General features: G+C 46.2%; 1 protein-coding gene across 3 annotated transcripts in view; it reads right to left on the bottom strand.

The window, feature by feature from the left end:
* Positions 1–19,684, bottom strand: part of cpne2 (copine II) — a 251,142-nt gene that overhangs the window by 33,931 nt on the left and 197,527 nt on the right. For all 3 annotated transcript variants that reach the window (XM_059992684.1, XM_059992683.1, XM_059992685.1), the window contains 2 exons: positions 18,975–19,026; positions 15,736–15,869 (listed from right to left, as the gene is read on the bottom strand). In XM_059992684.1, coding sequence (XP_059848667.1) covers positions 15,736–15,869; positions 18,975–19,026 — 186 coding nt within the window. The remainder of the gene's footprint in view (positions 1–15,735; positions 15,870–18,974; positions 19,027–19,684) is intronic.

Below are 19,684 nucleotides of genomic sequence, written 5' to 3'. Positions count from 1 at the left end.
GAAATGTGCAGATTGTTTAGGGAGCACTGGCAAGGGATTTGGCTCACCGAGGCAGGGAAAGGATGGTAGGGAGAAGGAACCATGGTTTGAAGTTGATAGGGTAATCAAGAAGGGGTAAGGTGTGTTGGTCTGTCAGCGGACTAGGTTCATGAGCCATGAGGTAATGTTGCAGTTCTCTGAAATTCTGGTGATTAGACAAACCTGGAGTGTGGTGTTCTGCTCTGCTCTCCTCTTACAGGAAGGATGTGGAAGCTCAAGAGGTTTACTAGGATACTGTCTGGATTAGAGAATATATGTTATGAGGAGAGATTGAGTGAGTTAGGGCTTTACCCCTTGTTGTGAAGAAGGTGTAGAACAATGGTTCCCAACCTTTTCTATGCCCCACACCCCTAGGAAATGTTTGATTAATGTTTGCACCCCCTACAAAAGTAATATCACATTTGAAGATGAAGAAGTCTAATTTCTAATTTTTGAACCACATATTGAACCACAGGTGAACAAATTGAACTTAAAAAAATAGACTTTTAACTCAGTGCATAAAATGCAAATATAAATTGAGCAATTAGATTCTAATTTATTCAGAAAAAATTGTAAACAGTAAATTGATGAGACTCCTCAGCTCTGTGGTGTGACTCCCAGGTAACATTGATGAGACTCCTCAACTCTGAGGTGTAACTCCCAGGTAACATTGATGAGACTCCTCAACTCTGAGGTGTAACTCCCAGGTAACATTGATGAGACTCCTCAACTCTGAGGTGTAACTCCCAGGTAACATTGATGAGAATCCTCAACTCTGAGGTGTGACTCCCAGGTAACATTGATGAGACTCCTCAACTCTGAGGTGTAACTCCCAGGTAACATTGATGAGAATCCTCAACTCTGAGGTGTGACTCCCAGGTAACACTGACGAGAATCCTCAACTCTGAGGTGTAACTCCCAGGTAACATTGATGAGAATCCTCAACTCTGAGGTGTGACTCCCAGGTAACATTGATGAGACTCCTCAACTCTGAGGTGTGACTCCCAGGTAACATTGATGAGAATCCTCAACTCTGAGGTGTGACTCCCAGGTAACATTGATGAGACTCCTCAACTCTGAGGTGTGACTCCCAGGTAACATTGATGAGACTCCTCAACTCTGAGGTGTAACTCCCAGGTAACACTGATGAGAATCCTCAACTCTGAGGTGTAACTCCCAGGTAACACTGATGAGAATCCTCAACTCTGAGGTGTAACTCCCAGGTAACACTGATGAGAATCCTCAACTCTGACTCGGGCAGCAGGAGACTGGAGTGAGTTTACGTCTCTCTCGACTCGGGCAGCGGGAGACTGGAGTGTGCTTGGGACAAACGTTACAACCACTTCTCAAGGCACACTGGCAGCTGGCTGAGTGATGACTCGGGACTCGTCACTCAAGCACACAAGACAGTCTTTGTCACACCCCCTGAAATTCCATCTCGCACCCCCTGGGGGTGCAGGCACCTCAGGTTGGGAACCCCTGGTGTATAAGATGATAGGAGGCATAAGAGTGGACAGCCAGCACCTTTTACCCAGGACAGAAATGTCTATTACGAGGAGACATAATTTTAAGGTGATGGGAGGGTAAGTTTTATTATACAGAGAGTGATGTGAGTGTGGAATATACTGCCGGGGTGGATACATCAGGGAGATACAAGGTCAGAGATCAGGTGAGGGAGAGGAGGGGTGAGCAGTAGGATGAGGGAGTGGAGGGTTGAATAAGGGGGATAGGGAGAGGATGAGTGAGCTGGAGAATGAGGGAGTGGAGGGTTGAATAGGGATAGGGAGAGGATGAGTGAGCTGGAGGATGAGGGAGTGGAGAGTTGAATAGGGGGGATAGGGAGAGGAGGAGGGTTGGCAGTTCAGTGAGCAACCAGCCATTCATGCTGGCAGCTGACCTATTTTCATGATCTACTCCAGACTGCAAAAGGTTAATAGCAAGTGTTGATCAAATGAGAAGAGCTGCCCGTGTCCTTAGAAACAACCCAATGCTCACTTCCTATCTCGGCAACCCTGTCCACAATATAATTTTCATCAAATGAAACATTGCAGAAATATATTCATCGGTTTCATTATATAAATATAAATGTCCTGCCTAGCTAAAATTACTCATTAATAAAATTCAGATGCTTCAAGCAAATCCTTTTAATTGGGTTCCATTGAACTATGTAAACCAAAATAAATAATGCTGTTTGCAGCTGAAGACATAAATGTTTTCTTTCTCGAAATGGCCAGGGAAATTTAACATAAAAGCAGCCTTGATCTTTGTTTAAGATTCATTATATGTGGGACGAACTGCACATCAAATGAACATCTGTATCAAGCACACTGTAGGTAAAGCTGAACAAAATGCTTGTAGAATACGAGTAAACTATAATTAGGCACTGCTAATCTTGTCGCTTTCTACAGATACAATTAAATTTTAGATCCATTATGAAAAAAATTAATTACATAAAGTTATGCTGACTTCTCATGTCTGAATACACTGCCTTTCTGACAATCCTTTTAATCTTTCTGTCTCTCGTTAGGCTTACAATCTTCCTCAAGTCTTTGAAATGTTTTGCATTATTCTTTTAAATTTAAGAAATACTTTGCCATTGTGATAGAAAGGTGGTGATTTTTTTTTTAAGTACTGCAAGTTAACACAATTGTATATGATATTGATTTTGTGTGAAGTCAGCCCTTTGTACACACCGCATGTTCTGGAGCAATGGGAGAGCGTGCAGCACCCGTGTGCTGGGGTCAGACGGATGAGTTGTGACCATCATTGGATTCAGTTATGAGGTGTCGTGGACTCCCTCGCCTTGAAATACAGCAGCAGTGATGATCTGTGCTAGCCGTGAACTGAAAATGGTGGAATCTACTCTCTAATGGAAGCGTAAGAATTAGGGTGGTGCAGTGTCACAGCCAATAGAGGCACTGCTTCACAGTGCCGGGGACTCAGATTCAATCTTGACCTCGGGTGCTGTCTCTGTGGAGTTTGCATGTTTTCTGTATGTCTATGTGGGTATCCTTCAGGTATTCCTGTTTCCTCCCACATCCCAAAGAAATGCAGATGGGTAGGTTAATGTGCCATTGTATACTGAGTAGAGACTGAGGGAAGTTAATGAGCAACAAACATGACGGAATTGTAGGAACAGTGTAAATGAGCTGTCACTGGTTGCATTGACCTGGTGGGCTGTATGAGTGCTATGTTGTATGGCTCTTATCATTCAACTCTGCATGCACGCCACAGTTAGCGTGATGCTACTACAGCTGGAGTTCAGTGTTCAATTCCAATGCTGTCGGTAAGGCATTTGTATCTTCTCCCCACTGGGTTTCCTCCGGGTGCTCTGCTTTCTTCCCACAGTTAGTAGGTTAACTGGTCATTGTAAATTGTCCTGTGAAACAGCTGGGGTTAAATCAGAGAGTTGCTGGGTGGTGTGGCTTGTTAGGGCGGAAGGGTCTGTTCTGCATTGTCTCTATAAATAAAGATAAAGAAAATAATGGAGACAGAAACAATGTTTCAGGTTAAGAATCCATCATCCTTTTAAGTTGTCTTCTGTTCTGGTGAAAGGCCATTGGCGCAAAACATTGCTTCTTTCTGCATGAAACTGCCTTGCCAACATTTTCTGTTCTTAGATTTTCAACATCCGTGGTAATTTTGCAATTGGAATTGGAATTGGTTTACTATTGTTGCATGTAGCAAGGCACAGTGAAAAGCTTGTCTTACATTACAGTTTGTGCAGTATTTTGCGGATCTTGGAAATTGATTCAAGGAAGGAAATCAATTCAAACATAATCTCAGCAGCAGGCAAGAAAGCAAAGGATCAAACGAATAAAAGGACATTTAGGACTGATGTTATAAAATTCTTCACACAAGAAGTGGTGTGTATTTAATATTTGAGTAATATTGTGAATATATTCTTTGGTTAAGCATTCTTTGTTTATGTAAATGGCATTTATATTTATGCCACCACATCATATGCGTGTGCCTCGCTTACAGTAAAAGCCAAAGTGAGACCGTTCTCCTAGGCTCCCACCTTTCTCTTGTAGTTAGTTTTATGTTTTAGAGCTACAAAACATAACAGTGGTGAAGAGGAAGTTTTCAATGAGCCCAAGATATTAGCTTATTAAAAAATGTGCAGAAAGGCATTCACTTTTTAAAAAGGTAGTGTGCTTTCTTCAGAAAAGGAAAGATAATTGAGTTAAAAAAGGCAGAAAATGGACAAATTCAAAAACAATGAGTACCGGGTGATAATAATCATAATTTTTTTTAAAAAAGAGCAAAAATAGCTGGCTGCGTTGGAAAAATTGACATGTTCGTTTGCACAAGGGATAACTAGATTTTGTATGCTGAGTGAATTTAACACTATGTCAGAGCAAATGAGAGATGCAATGAGAAATGAGTACCAGCTTTGCTGAGTGCATTGGGTTTAAAGGCAGTTTGCTTAGAAGTTTGATTGCTCCAACCAAACCAGCCAAAATGAGCTTCACTGATATCGTAAAAGTAATGCAACACTATTCAGAAACAAATTGCAGAACACTTTAGGTTTCATAAGTGAAATCAAAAGGAAAGGAAAGGGAGTTAATTTCAGCATACATGTCTGAATTGAAGAATTGCTGTATCAATGGAAACTGCAGAGAGAAACGCATTCAAACGTAAGTGTGAACAAAATTGCAAAGTCTAAGCAGAAACCAGCCTGGCCAAACAAATTGTGTTACTGTTATGGCAGGGGCTCACGCACACCAGACCAATGTAGGTTTGACTATACCTCTTCCCACCCTGCCCAATGCAAAAATGCCATTCCCTATTCCCAGTTCCTCCGTCTCTGCCGCATCTGCTCCCAGGCTTTCCGTTCCAGGACTTCTCAAATGTCCTCTTTCTTTCAGGATTGTGGTTTCCCTTCTGGCTCATCAAAGATGCCCTCACCCGCATCTCCTCCACCACCCGCACTTCAGCCCTTAACCCATCCTCCCGTCACCACAACAGGGACAGGATTCCCCTTGTCCTCACCTACCACCCCACTAGCCTCCGGATCCAACACATTATCCTCCGCAACTTCTGTCACCTTCAACAGGACCCCACCACCAAGCACACCTTTCCCTCCCTACCCCTCTCAGCTTTTCGCAGGGATTTTCCCTCCATGACTACCTGGTCCACACGTCCCTCCCCACAGAACTCCCACCTGGCACTTATCCCTGCAAGCGCAAATGCTACACCTGTCCCCACACCTCCCCCCTTACCACCATTCCGGGCCCCAGACAGTCCTTCCAGGTGAGGCAACACTTCACTTGCGAGTCTGCTGGAGTCGTCTATTACATCCGGTGCTCCTGGTGCGGCCTCCTCTACATAGGCGAGACCCGACACAGATTGGGGGACCGCTTCGTTGAGCACCTGTCACAATAGACGGGACCTCCTGGTTGCCACCCACTTAAACTCTGTCTCTCATTCCCATCTAGATATGTCCATACATGGCCTCCTCTACTGCCATGATGAGGCCAAACTCGGGTTGGAGGAGCAACACCTCATCTACCGTCTGGGTAGCCTCCATCCTGGTGGTATGAACATTGAATTCTCCAATTTTCAGTAATTCCCTCCCCCTCCCCCTTCCCCTATCCCAGGTCCTTCTCTGTCTCTCCCCTTTCAACTTTCTGCTTCTTTATCTCTACAGTTCTTTCATGCTTATCCCCTCCCCCCCCCCCTTTACCTTTCCTCTGATTGGTTTTCCACCTGGCACCTCTAGGCCCTACCCCCTCCCCTATCTTTATTACTGGGCTTCGGCCCTCTCTTCCCCCCCCATTCCTGATGAAAGGTCTTGGCCCGAAACGTTGCCTATTCTTTTCTCACGGATGCTGCCTGACCTGCTGAGTTCTTCCAGCGTTGTGTACGTATTCAATGTAGGTTTAAAGGTTGAAATTTGCAGAAAATGCAACAAAGTAGCACACATTCAAAGAGCATGTCAGGCAGACAAAAATAAATGGACTGCACAGGGAAGAGAAAACGCTAGAAGTTCAAGTTGCAGTTTCAAAAAGAGCATTAATCTGTATGTCGCTGATGAAAAGTCCAATAGATGATGACAGTGACACAACTCTTGAGATTTACAATGTGAAAATTAACAGGAGACGAGCAACATGGCTTAACCAGAAGTGAACGGCAAATTAATTAAAATGGAATTGGATGCTGGCTCGGCTGCTTCACTCATTCCACAAAATGAGTTTGAACGGCATTTCAAAGATACTGAACTGAAGCCTGCAGATACCCAGCTAAGAACTTGTACTGGAGAAAAGGTCTGTCATATGGGAATGATATTGTTAACAGTGATCGTATGTGGTTCTTAACATTCTTAACAGGGCTTGTAAGTGGTTAAAAACAGGATGGCCAGCACTGTGGGGTCATGATTGGCTGAGACAAATACCACTTGATTGGACATCCATTCACCATTTGCATGTCACATCCCCTGCACAGAGTCAACTAAAAGTGAATTAAGAAAGGTACTCAATTACGTCACAGCAGTGTTCAAGGATGCCATTGGAAAACTCAAACATATTAAGGGTAAAATAGTGTTAAATGAGAATACCACACCCAAGTTTTACAAACACTGTTTGGTTTCTTATACCATCTGTGCTAAGGTAGAGAGTGAGCTAGATCACATGGAGGGTGAAGAAATTTTTTTTCCAAGGTTGAGTAGAACCCGTGGGCAACATCAGTGGTCCCAGTAGCCAAGAAGAATGAATCTGACAGGATAGACAATAGACAATAGGTGCAGAAGTAGACCATTCGGCCCCTCGAGTCTGCACCGCCATTCTGAGATCATGGCTGATCATTCTCTATCAATACCCAGTCCCTGCCTTGTCCCCATATCCCTTGATTCCCCTATCCATCAGATATCTATCTAGCTCCTTCTTGAAAGCATCCAGAGAATTGGCCTCCACCGTCTTCCGAGGCAGTGCATTCCACACCTCCACAACTCTCTGGGAGAAGAAGCTCTTCCTCAACTCTGTTTTAAATAACTGACCTCTTATTCTCAATCCATGCCCTCTGGTACTGGACTCTCCCAACATCTGGAACATATTTCCTGCCTCAATCCTATCAAATCCTTTAATTATCTTAAACGTTTCAATCAGATCCCCTCTCAATCTCCTCAATTCCAGCGTGTACAAGCCCAATCTCTCCAATCTCTCTGCGTAAGACAGCCCTGCCATCCCAGGAATCAACCTAGTGAATCTACGCTGCACTTCCTCAATTGCCAGAATGTCCTTCCTTAAACCTGGAGACCAAAACTGTATACAATATTCCAGGTGTGGTCTCACCAGGGCCCTGTACAAATGCAAAAGGACATCCTTGCTCTTGTACTCAATTCCCCTTGTAATAAAGGCCAACATTCCATTTGCCCTCTTCACTGCCTGTTGCACTTGCTCATTCACCTTCATTGACTGATGAACTAGGACTCCTAGGTCTCTTTGCATCTGTGGTTAGTTTAAAGTCGCCATCGACCCAGTACTGAAAATAGATCAATACCCTCGTCTAGGATGGAGGATATTCTTGCAAACCTTTCTGGAGGAGAACACTGCAGCAAAGTGGATTTAGCTGAGGCCTACCTACAGATGGAGATGGAAGAAGAGTCCAAAGTGTTTCTCACCATGAACACTCACAAAGGGATTTATCACTATAAGTTTTGGAGTAGCATCTGCACCTGCACTCTGACTATAGACCATGGTTGCCCGTGCACTCATTGTTACCAGGGTGACATCATTGTTACTGGTAAGGATCACAAGGTTATGTCTCAAAAATCTTAAGACAGTGTTAAAAAGCTTAGAAGATTATGGGCTCAGAACGCAATACAACAAGTGTGACACGTCCTTTGGCCTTGGACCATCTATCACTGCTTGAATTTTCTCAGTACACTTGTGTAAATCTTGTGCATCAATGGTGTGACCACAGTAAGTGATGCTTGGTTTAAAGAATTCACACTTGTTGCATTGTGTTCTGAGCCCATAATCTTCTAATCTTTTTAACCCATCCTCGCAGGCTCCTGCCTTTATCTTACAATGAGTTTTATGTTTCGGAGTTACAAAACATTACAAGACAGATGGATTGGTTAGACTTAAGTGGGAATTTCTGCAGGTTCTGAATGTTGTACTTATTCGGTGAGCATTCTAACTGGTTCCATCATAATCTGGTATGTAGGGGGGGGCACTGCACAGTATCCAAAAAAGCCGTAATCCAATCAGAAACAAGAGAGAATCTGCAGATGCTGGAAATCTAAACAACACATGAAAAATGCTGGAGGAACTCAGCAGGCCAGGCAGCATCTATGGAAAAAAAAGTACAGTTGACATTTCAGGCTGAGACGGGAGAAAAAAAGCTGAGGAATTGATTTAAAATGTGGGGGGAGGGGAGAGAGAAACACAAGGTGATAGGTGAAACCTGGAGGGGGGAGGGATGAAGAACTGGGAAGTTGATTGGTGAAAGAGACAGAAAGCCATGGAAGAGTGAAAAGAACGGAGGAGCACCAGAGGGAGGGCATTATCAAAAGTTTGATAAATTTATCTTCATGCCATCAATTTGGAAGCTACCCAAATGGAATATAAGGTGTTGCTCCTCTAAACTGAGTGTGGCTTCATCACGACAGTAGAGGAGGCCATGGATGGGCATTTCGGAATGGGAATGGAAAGCGGTCTCCCAACCTACGCCAGGTCTCACTGATAAACAGGAGGCCACATCAAGAGCACTGGACACAGTATATGACACCAACACACTCACAGGTGAAGTGTTGCTTCACGTGGAATGACTGTTTGGGGCCCTGTGTGATAGTGAGGCAGGAGGTGTAGGGGCAGGTGTAGCACTTGTTCTGCTTGCAAGGATAGGTGCCAGGATGGAGAATAATGAAGAGGGACGAATGGACAAAGGAGTCGTGTAGGGAGTGATCACTGTGGAAATCAGAAAGTGGAGGGGGGGAGGGATTATTAAGGTATTGGACATGCTAGAGGCAGGATGTTGGGGGAGTCCAGAACCAGAGGCCACAGTTTAAGAATAAGGGGTAGGCCATTTAGAATAGAGTTGAGGAAAAACTTTTCACCCAGCGAGTTGTGGATCTATGGAATGCTCTCCCTCAGAAGTCAGTGGAGGCCAATTCTCTGGATGCTTTCAAGAAAGAGTTAGATAGAGCTCTTAAAGATAGCGGAGTCAAGGGATATGGGGAGAAGGCAGGAACAGGATACTGATTGTGGATGATCAGCCATGATCACATTGAATGGCGGTGCTGGCTCGAAGGGCCAAATGGCCTACTCCTGCACCTACTGTCTATTGATACCTTAATCCCCATCTCAGTCTCACTGGTGAAGAGCTCACTCACAACAGTATACCCACTCAATTGGCAAACTGGCTTTGATCAAGGATCACACCTAAACTATCCTCTCTTTTTCCTTAGCTCTGATGACCAAATTCTTTCATCTAACAAGTTCATTTCTGGATTTCAGTTTCCTTTGTTCTTTTAACCACCTTCCTGATTATTTCACAAGGAACATTTCCATAGCAGCCGAGAACCAATGTGCTGGTATAAAGAATATATACCTTTATATACCTTCTTTATATAAAGAATATATACCTTTTATCTTCTTTGAGCAACGGAAAGCAATAGCCAAAACATAATCTTTTAATAATTTCAATATTAGACCATAAGACAATAAGACATTGGAGCAGAATTTGGACATTCACCCAATGGAACATGCTCCACCATTCAATCATGGCTGACTTATTAACTCTCTCAACTCCATTATCCTGCCCTCCCCATAATTTTTTTACACCCTTAATAATCAACCTCCACTTTAAATAGTGTAAACCCAAAGACTTGGCCTCCACAGCTATCTGTAGCAATGAACTCCACAGGCTCACCACCCTCTGCCTAAAGAAATTCCTCCTCATTTCGGTCTAAAGGGCTGTCCTATTCTGAGGCTGTGCCATCTGGTCTCACATTGCTGAGGAGTATGTGGCCACTTTATTAGATACAGCTCCTCGTTACTGCAAATATCTAATCCACCAATCATGTGGCAGCAACTCAATGCTTAAAAGCATGCAGACATGGTCAAGAGGTTCAGTTGTTGTTCAGAGCAAATATCCGAATGGGGAAGAAGTATGATCTAAGTGACTTTGTCTGTGGAATGATTGCTGTTGCCAGACAGGGTGGTTTGAGTATCTTAGAAACTGCTGATCTCCTGAGAGCTTCGTGCAAAATAGTCTAGTGTTTACAGAGAATGGTGTGAAAAACATAAAAAATATCCAGTGCTGGGTGGTTCTGTAGGCAAAAACACCTTGTTAGTGAGAGGTCAGAGGAGAATGGTTCAAGCTGACGGGAAGGTGACAGTAACTCAAATGTGTGGAGAAGAGCACAACATGGCAAACCATGAAGTGGAAGGGCTACAACAGCGGAAGATCATGAACATACACTCAGTAGCCATTTTATTAGGTACACGAATGAAGTGGCCACTGCGTGTAGGTATAATAGGTACTTGCACAGAGTTAAACAAAGCCTAGGTTACACACTAGTGAAGCTGCTGCCTCACAGGCTCTGTGATGGGAGTTAACTCTGCCCGTCTGTGTGGATTTTGTATTTTCGTCCTGTCTGTATGGATGTTCCACCTGTGACCACGTGGATTTTCCCCGAGTGCTCTGGTTACCTGTCACATCCCAAAGTGTGGATCAGTGGGTTAATTAGCCACTGGGTGAGTGGGGTTAGTAAAGGAGAATGGAGATTAGTGTAAGTGGACAATTGGTGAAGACTCGGTGGGGGGGGCGGTGGAAGGGTCTGGTTCTATTTTGAATGGCAATGCAGCTTGTACTCTCTCTGTTCTGCTTTCGGAAGGCACACTAGGAATGCGTTAACAGTGAGCAGCAGGAACCCTACCACTGAGTCAGAGCAAACCTCCTCTAAGGAGAAGAAGAAACGATGCCTCACAAAATCCGCTTGAAATAATGCAGCCCTGCTGACCTCAGAGGCTCGCAAATCTGATAAGATACAGATCTTCACTCTTTCGAAAGGGAACAACTTTAAAGTCTGAATGACAGAAAAATTCAGATGTTACCCAAGTCAGGGAAACACAATATCTTTTGTTCAGAGTCCAGTAGAAGGAAACGCCTTTCTGTGGTAATAAAATGCATGACTCTTCATTGTGTTTTTAAAACAAACCTCATTCTGCAACTCTGGGGCTTTCTTTTGAAACACGCTGTGCAACTGTTGATACAATTGTTCATTTTACCCCAGTACTAATATTGATTCTTCAGGAAATTGCTTACCAAGTATTCAACCACCAGTTCTTTTTCAGGTAGGAAAGAAAGGGTAAGGAGGAGAGAGGGAGAGGGAGGGGCGAGAGATAGAGTGGGGGGGGGAGAGAGGGATGACTGGGAGAGAGAGAGGAAGGGGAGAGAAGGGGGAGGGGGAGAGAAAAGGGATGGGGAGGGAGGGGAGGAAGGGGAGGAGGGGAGAGGGGAGAGAGAGGGGGAAGACAGAGAGGGAGAGAGAGGAAGGAGAGAGAAGTGGGTAGAGGGGAGAGGGGGAGGGTAGAGAGAGGGGCAAAGAGGGGGGATGGGGTGTGAGGGGGAATGAGAGAGATTCAGTTGCTAGGTTTAACACTGTTTATCTCTCTGCTCTCCTGTTTTTGACTATCAAGTTCTCTACAAAGTGCATCGGAGAGCAATAAAGACACCTGAGTTTTGTTTGAGTTGTTTATGTTCAGAGGCAGTTACATTTCCAAGGCTTAAGCCATGCAAAGCAGCAAGGTGATACTATAAAAGAAATCCTGTTGTGTATTTTAAGAAGATTTGCTTATGTAATGCGTTGGTTCACACTTTTACTGTTGTGCTGTATTTATTTCATTCAGCAGTTCTGTGAGAGCAGACTGTTCTGCTGTCAGCCTGTCTGGGTTATTGCTGAAGATGAGGGATGATGAGGAATGTGGGCAATCCATTTAGGATGCCGGATACTTGGGGGTGGGGGGGGAGGTTCTTTAGGTGAGGGACACTGAGGTTGGTCTTGGGGGTTTTTGGTTGGTGGGAGAGGAACCGGGGAGAACCAGTTGTGGGAGACCATCTATTCCAGATGGATTGCGAGCAACGTTCGGAAGGTGGTGTGGGCTTTCACGCTGACTGAGGGCCTAGCGTTTGAGTGACAGGGAAGTTCAAGATGAGCTCCAAATTGTGCACATTTGACTGTTCGATTCAAATGGGTTCTTTTCTTTTTTGTTTTCTTTGCTAACCCTGAAGTTAAGATTCAGAAATATAATTCCTTTAATCGTATGCAGTGAACCGTCTGTAATTTCTTGGCACTGAGTTGTAACAGCGCAACAAATTACACAGCTTCCGCACAAACAGGGGTTTGGGGTGAGAGAACCACCTCAATCTCACGGGTTTGGTGGGACCGGAGAGGTTCCCAAGACCAGCGGGTTTCACTGACGATGGCAGTTCATGATCATCAGGCTGCTCGTTCAAAGGCTTGGGTCATTTTGATGAGGCACGAGCAGCCCACGTTGATGGGAAGAGAGTTGGCCTGTTACATCAAGAGAAGTGGAGGGGTGGTGGTGGGGAGGTGCTCTAGTCTATGGGTATCCAGACTCAGAGGAGGGGGGGGGTTGGTGGGGGGGGGTAAGTGCTCTAGTCTGTGGGTATCCAGACTCAGAGGAGGGTGGGGGGTGGTGGGGGGGGATAGGTGCTCTAGTCTGTGGGTATCCAGACTCAGAGGAGGGGGGGGGTTGGTGGGGGGGGGTAAGTGCTCTAGTCTGTGGGTATCCAGACTCAGAGGAGGGTGGGGGGTGGCGGGGGGGGGGATAGGTGCTCTAGTCTATGGGTATCCAGACTCAGAGGAGGGGGGGGGTTGGTGGGGGGGGTAAGTGCTCTAGTCTGTGGGTATCCAGACTCAGAGGAGGGTGGGGGGTGGTGGGGGGTAGGTGCTCTAGTCTATGGGTATCCAGACTCAGAGGAGGGGGGAGGGTAAGTGCTCTAGTCTGTGGGTATCCAGACTCAGAGGAGGGTGGGGGGTGGTGGTGGGGGGGTAGGTGCTCTAGTCTGTGGGTATCCAGACTCAGAGGAGGGTGGGGGGTGATGGTGGGGGGTAGGTGCTCTAGTCTATGGGTATCCAGACAGAGGAGGGTGGGGGGTGGTGGGGGGGGGGTAGGTGCTCTAGTCTATGGGTATCCAGACTCAGAGGAGGGTGGGGGGGTGGTGTTGGGGGGTAGGTGCTCTAGTCTGTGGGTATCCAGACTCAGAGGAGGGTGGGGGGTGGTGGTGGGGGTTAGATGCTCTAGTCTGTGGGTATCCAGACTCAGAGGAGGGTGGGGGGTGGTGTTGGGGGGTAGGTGCTCTAGTCTATGGGTATCCAGACTCAGAGGAGGGTGGGGGGTGGTGAGGGGGGGGGGTAGGTGCTCTAGTCTATGGGTATCCAGACTCAGAGGAGGGTGGGGGGTGGTGTTGGGGGGTAGGTGCTCTAGTCTATGGGTATCCAGACTCAGAGGAGGGTGAGGGGTGGTAGGGGGGAGGTGCTCTAGTCTATGGGTATCCAGACTCAGAGGAGGGTGGGGGGTGTTGGGGGGGGGGTAGGTGCTCTAGTCTATGGGTATCCAGACTCAGAGGAGGGTGGGGGGTGTTGGGGGGGGGGTAGGTGCTCTAGTCTATGGGTATCCAGACTCAGAGGAGGGTGGGTGGTGGTGGGGGGAGGGTAGGTGCTCTAGTCTATGGGTAGCCAGACTCAGAGGAGGGTGGAAGGTGGTGGGGGGGGGGGGTAGGTGCTCTAGTCTGTGGGTATCCAGACTCAGAGGGGGGTGGGGGGTGGTGGTTGGGGGGTAGGTGCTCTAGTCTATGGGTAGCCAGACTGAGAGGAGGGTGGGTGGTGATGGTGGGGGGGAGGTGCTCTAGTCTATGGGTAGCCAGACTCAGAGGAGGGTGGGGGGTGGTGGGGGGGGGGGGGGTAGGTGCTCTAGTCTATCGGTATCCAGACTCAGAGGAGGGTGGGGGGTGGTGGTGGGGGGGGAGGTGCTCTAGTCTATGGGTATCCAGACTCAGAGGTGGGGGGTGGTGGGGGGGGGGGGTAGGTGCTCTAGTCTGTGGGTATCCAGACTCAGAGGAGGGTGGGGGGTGGTGGGGGGGAGGTGCTCTAGTCTATGGGTATCCAGACTCAGAGGAGGGTGGGGGGTGGTGGGGGGGGGTAGGTGCTCTAGTCTATGGGTATCCAGACTCAGAGGAGGGTGTGGGGTGGTGGTTGGGGGGTAGGTGCTCTAGTCTATGGGTATCCAGACTCAGAGGAGGGTGGGGGGTGACTGCTCTAGTCTATCGGTAGCCAGACTCAGAGGAGGGTGGGGAGGTGCTCTAGTCTATGGGTAGCCAGACTCAGAGGAGGGTGGGGGGTGGTGTTGGGGGTTAGGTGCTCTAGTCTATGGGTATCCAGACTCAGAGGAGGGTGGGGGGTGGTAGTTGGGGAGTAGGTGCTCTAGTCTATGGGTATCCAGAATCAGAGGAGGGTGGGGGGTGGTGGTTGGGGGGTAGGTGCTCTAGTCTATGGGTATCCAGACTCAGAGGAGGGTGGGGGGTGGTGGTTGGGGGTTAGGTGCTCTAGTCTATGGGTATCCAGACTCAGAGGAGGGTGGGGGGTGGTGGGGGGGAGGTGCTCTAGTCTGTGGGTAGCCAGACTCAGAGGAGGGTGGGGGGTGGTGGGGGGGGGGGTAGGTGCTCTAGTCTATGGGTAGCCAGACTCAGAGGAGGGTGGGGAGGTGCTCTAGTCTATGGGTAGCCAGACTCAGAGGAGGGTGGGGGGTGGTGTTGGGGGTTAGGTGCTCTAGTCTATCGGTAGCCAGACTCAGAGGAGGGTGGGGAGGTGCTCTAGTCTATGGGTATCCAGACTCAGAGGAGGGTGGAGGGTGGTGGTGGGGGGGGGGGTAGGTGCTCTAGTCTATGGGTAGCCAGACTCAGAGGAGGGTGGAGGGTGTGGTGGGGGGGGTAGGTGCTCTAGTCTATGGGTAGCCAGACTCAGAGGAGGGTGGGGGGTGGTGGTGGGGGGTAGGTGCTCTAGTCAGAGGAGGGTGGGGGGTGGTGGTGGGGGGGTAGGTGCTCTAGTCTATCAGTAGCCAAACTCGGGAGGAAACTTACTGCACATCGTTTTGCATAGATTTTTAATCATAGAACATTATAGCACAGAAACAGGGCTTTTGGCTCTTCTTGACTGTGCCAAACCATTTTTCTGCCTAGTGCCGCTGACCTGCACCTGGGCCATATCCCTGCAAACCCCTCTCATCCATGTAGCTACCGAAGATTTTCTTAAATGTCAAAAGTGAGCCCGCATTCACCACTTCTACTGGCAGTTCATTCCGCACTCCCACCGCTCTCTTTGTGAAGAAGCCCCCCCCCTAATGTTCCCTTTAACCTTTTCCCCCTTCACCCTTAACCAATGTCCTCTGGTTTTTTTCTCCCCTGGAGAATCAGGTGGTGCACTCCTCAGATACCTAAAGTATTTACAATAATAGACGCAGCAGGGCACTGGTGTAATTGGACGTAACATTTGAAGAATTGCCCTGAATTAAGTTGGCCTGCTGGATCCATGTCAAGTCCAGGGAAAATGCCCATGAAAGTGCTGCTCCGAATATCTGCCACAAGCTCCAGTTCTGCACGGTTAGCCCGAGATGACTAAGCCTTACCCCACAGTGGGAGACGTTCATTTGCCACACTGCCGTTAGCGTTTTGTCCCCTGCCACTTACCGCTGCAGCTTCCTGCTGGATGGCTTGGCTGGCAAACCTTGCCACGTGGTTTACTATCGGCGCGAAGTTGGTGGGTCCATAAAATCGAACGTGCGGCAGACAGGCCGTATATGCCTGGACGATCCCTTCTACACCTTTGGCAAGGAAATACCACGAGGTTAGATAGCAGCATATACACTTCAGTCCTGTGCTTGTACCAGCTTGTTTATTAACACTTTACTTTTAATTATTTGGAGATAAAACATGGTAGCAGCCCAAGAGGCCCACAACTCTCAACTACACTCATGTGACCGATTAACCTGCACAGCATTGGAACGCGTGTGGAAACTGGAGCACTCGAAAGAAAGCTATGTGCCCACAGGGAGAATGTACAGACTCCTTACAGACAGCAGCAGAACTGAACTGGTGCGGTAACAGCAGTACGCTAACCTCTACACTACCGTCCATTCAAGAAGCATTATTTGTATCTTGGGACAATTACATAAAGGGATTTATGTTAGGCCCATTTTATGATCTTAACATAAATCCCTTTATACACTTCCCTCAAGCTAACAATGCTGAAAGGCACTTCAGTTGCTTTACACTCGGAACAAAGATCCAGAGAAGTCAAGTTCAAATCCCACCTAGGCAGGCTGAGAATTTGAAATCAGTTGACACAATTCTGGGAATGAGAGGGGCCATTTAGTTCTAGTGTTTCACTCATGGTAATTGAGGAAGCGAAGCTGTTACTTTGCATTTGCTGGCTGACAGATTATATGTGGCTGCGAGTCACATGCACACACACAAGCATGCCCCCCCCCGGGATTTGGAACAAAGCAATAACAATGTTTTGTGAGAATGAAAACTCAGGTGAGGAAGCCCAGCTTCACTGATCCAGCCTGACAAACACATTCCAAACTGTCAGCTCAAGAACACAAGAGATTCTGCAGATGTTGGAAATCCAGTCTGTAAGGTGCATACATAGTTTGAGCTGACAGAATAAAACACGCAAAATGCTGGAGGAATTCAACAGGTTAGGCAGCAGTTATACGGAGGAATAAAGAGCTGATGTTTGGGCCGCGACCCTTCATCGGCTCCTCCAGAATTTTGTATGTTTTATACTGGCAGCTCATTTACAAACAGGATCAACTTTTTAACAGAATTTTGGATTTTCTAGGAATTTGGATTAACTTCTAAATTTAAATGTATTCCATGGTGAAGATCTGAAATGGGGTGGTGAGGAATTTAATTCACTATTTACAATTAATCTGGGTTTAATTCACAATTTACATTTAATATTGGTCCATTTTGGAGGATGCTGATTTGCTCATATCACAGACTCCGTGTGCTGATGAAATAAATGCACAAAAGGGAGTCTGATTACTTCTCACATTTCCTAAAGTTGGTCCCAAACAGGCCAAAGGCTAAATTCCAGCAGAAGTTGTAACAGTCTGATGATGGACAAGAATCACTGAGTTTGATCCAGACAGTAAGCACATCTCATGGAATTAGCTCCTGGACACAGCAGAGGCTTTCCTTGGTCAGGGGACAAAGGTTCGGGTTCCTCCTACGCTTTCCCCTGCTCCATTCCCCAAGCGGAGGGTTAGTTACAAGTGCACCCACAGACAGAGAGAATGTCTGAACAGTTTCAGACTGGGCCTCCCCACTTTCCCCTCTGAGAGCAAAAACCTGACGTTTCCCCTCTGCAGCAGTTCAGTGTTCCCTTGGGTTGATGCATCAGGTTAAAGGGATGAGTCAAATTCTCTCCTGATGCAAGCAAAGAAGAGGGTGAAGGAGGAATGTGGGATGGATAGCCATCATCCTGTAAATTGTCAGAGCAGATTTGAGGGACTGATTGGCTGAACCCTGATTTACAGGTCACACCAAACACTTCTTCAGATCTGCTCATATTAAATGCAACTTGGATGACTTGAGCTCAGAATGTTTTAGAATGAGTGTGAAGGCAAATGTCGTCTTCAATCCTAGTTTAGAGTTATAGTGAGGAAAGTAGCCCTCAAAGAGATCCGGAAACAGGAAGGGAAGGAAGAACTAAATAAAAAGCTGCTTTTGTAAAAATCCTTTTTGGAAGCCTGCTGTCTGACTAAGTAGACAATGTCCTCACAGAATTCTGTCAATGCCACACTGCAGGTGAACACTAGAATCATACAGCACAAAAATAGGCTCCCAAGCATAACTCATCCATGCTGACTCGTTTGCCCAGCAAGCTAATTCCAGTTGCCCAAACCTAAACCTCTCCTTTTCCACATTATTAACCAGGTGTCTTTAGAAGGTTCTTAGTATATCAGTCTTGACCACTACTTGCTGGTGTCTCTTTACAAATACACACCACCCTTTGTATGAAGAAGCTGTCGCTGACGACCCTTTTAAATCACTTGCCACTGATCTTAAAACTGATGTTTTTGTGTTTTTAGCAGACTGTCCCTGGGGGAAAGCATTATCTTCTTTCACCCTATGGATGTCCCTCATGATCGTATTTACTTTTCTCAGTTCACCTCACCATCTCCTCTAGTTTATTCCAGGGAACATATACTCTCTCTGTAACACGAATGGCTTGAGAAACAGAGCCAAAGGTCCTCCATCTAGGTGAAGTGTTTTACTCTTTCTTCAGATGTTGACTGGTCCACCAAATATTTCTACATTTTCTTAAGTTTCAGATTTCCAGCATCTGCAATTTTTTTTTTGGATTTTCATGAGAACGATCAGGTCTGAGTTAGCTGGATAAATCAGGCACTCAGTTTGTGTAGAAACTGTATGCTGGTGAACAAATGCAATGTGCCGTATCAGGACTAATAAATTGCTGTCTTATGCATCCAGTCAATACAATAACCATTAACACACATTGTTCAAAATCACAACATGCACAATTTAAAACCAGTTGCAAAAGATTTCAGCAGGAATTATATGAACAATTCTTGAAAATGAAAGCAGATTCCCTGGTTGATTCTATTATTTTTTATATATATAAATGCACTCGCCACAGACTAAGATCTCTTTGTAAATCAAAACCGAATGCTCCGAGGCATCATTTTAACAGAGCAATGAACTCAAAGAGCAACATTAGCTGTAACTAGCACACTTGGGGGATTTAAGTAGGCAGTATCCTCACCACGATCACTGCTGCTGACTAGAACTGGTAAAGGAAACACAATTAGCAGTAAAGAACACGAGGTAGAAGGGGAGAGATGAGAGACTTGAGAGAGTCACGGCATGAGGGGGCTGGTGAATAGGAAGATACTAACCTGAACAGAAAGGATTCGTAGGATTGAAGTTAATGGCAAATTCATGGGACACCTGAGAACAGAAAAATAATGGAGAAAATTAGGCTTTTTCTCTTTGATGGCATTCTGAAAACTAACAATATGTGCAAATGGTGAATTTGATTTTTTTTAGCTAGAAAGGATGTGACAGTGTGACAGTGCAGGGAACAATTGGCAGCATGTTCTACGTGCCCCTGGTGGGCCACCCACTTAAAAACTGCTAAAGATTGGATCCATTGTAATGCTGAGAGCTGTTCCCATTATTAATTAGGCTGGGAAAGGGCTTCCAACTTAAAGCATTAATGCTTCTCTCTCTGCAGATGCTGCCTGATCTGCTGGGCATCTCCAGCATTATCGATTATGGTCACCGTTTTCAAAGTTCAAAGTAAACTTGTTATCAAAGTATGCATGTGTTACCATATACAACCCTGAGATTCATTTTCTTGTGGGCATTCACGGTAGAACAAAGGATCGCTGAAAAACTACACAGAAATAAATACTAATGAACAACCGATGTGCAAAAAAAAAGAATGGTGTAAATATAAATAAATAATGCGGTTACAGAGTCCTTGAAAGTTTTCAGTGCCAAATCTCTCTTTCTTGTAGTTGTTGAAAAGGGTTCAGCACAAACATCCATTTCCATTACTTTCACATATCATCTACCGGCTTCAGGGAAGTTGTAGCTTTCACTG

The sequence above is a fragment of the Hypanus sabinus genome, chromosome 17 (genome assembly GCF_030144855.1).
Source record: "Hypanus sabinus isolate sHypSab1 chromosome 17, sHypSab1.hap1, whole genome shotgun sequence".
In the NCBI taxonomy this organism is placed as follows: Eukaryota; Metazoa; Chordata; class Chondrichthyes; order Myliobatiformes; family Dasyatidae; genus Hypanus; species Hypanus sabinus.
The sequence above is the reverse complement of the archived record's forward strand: the minus strand, read 5'-3'. Positions and strand labels throughout refer to the sequence as shown.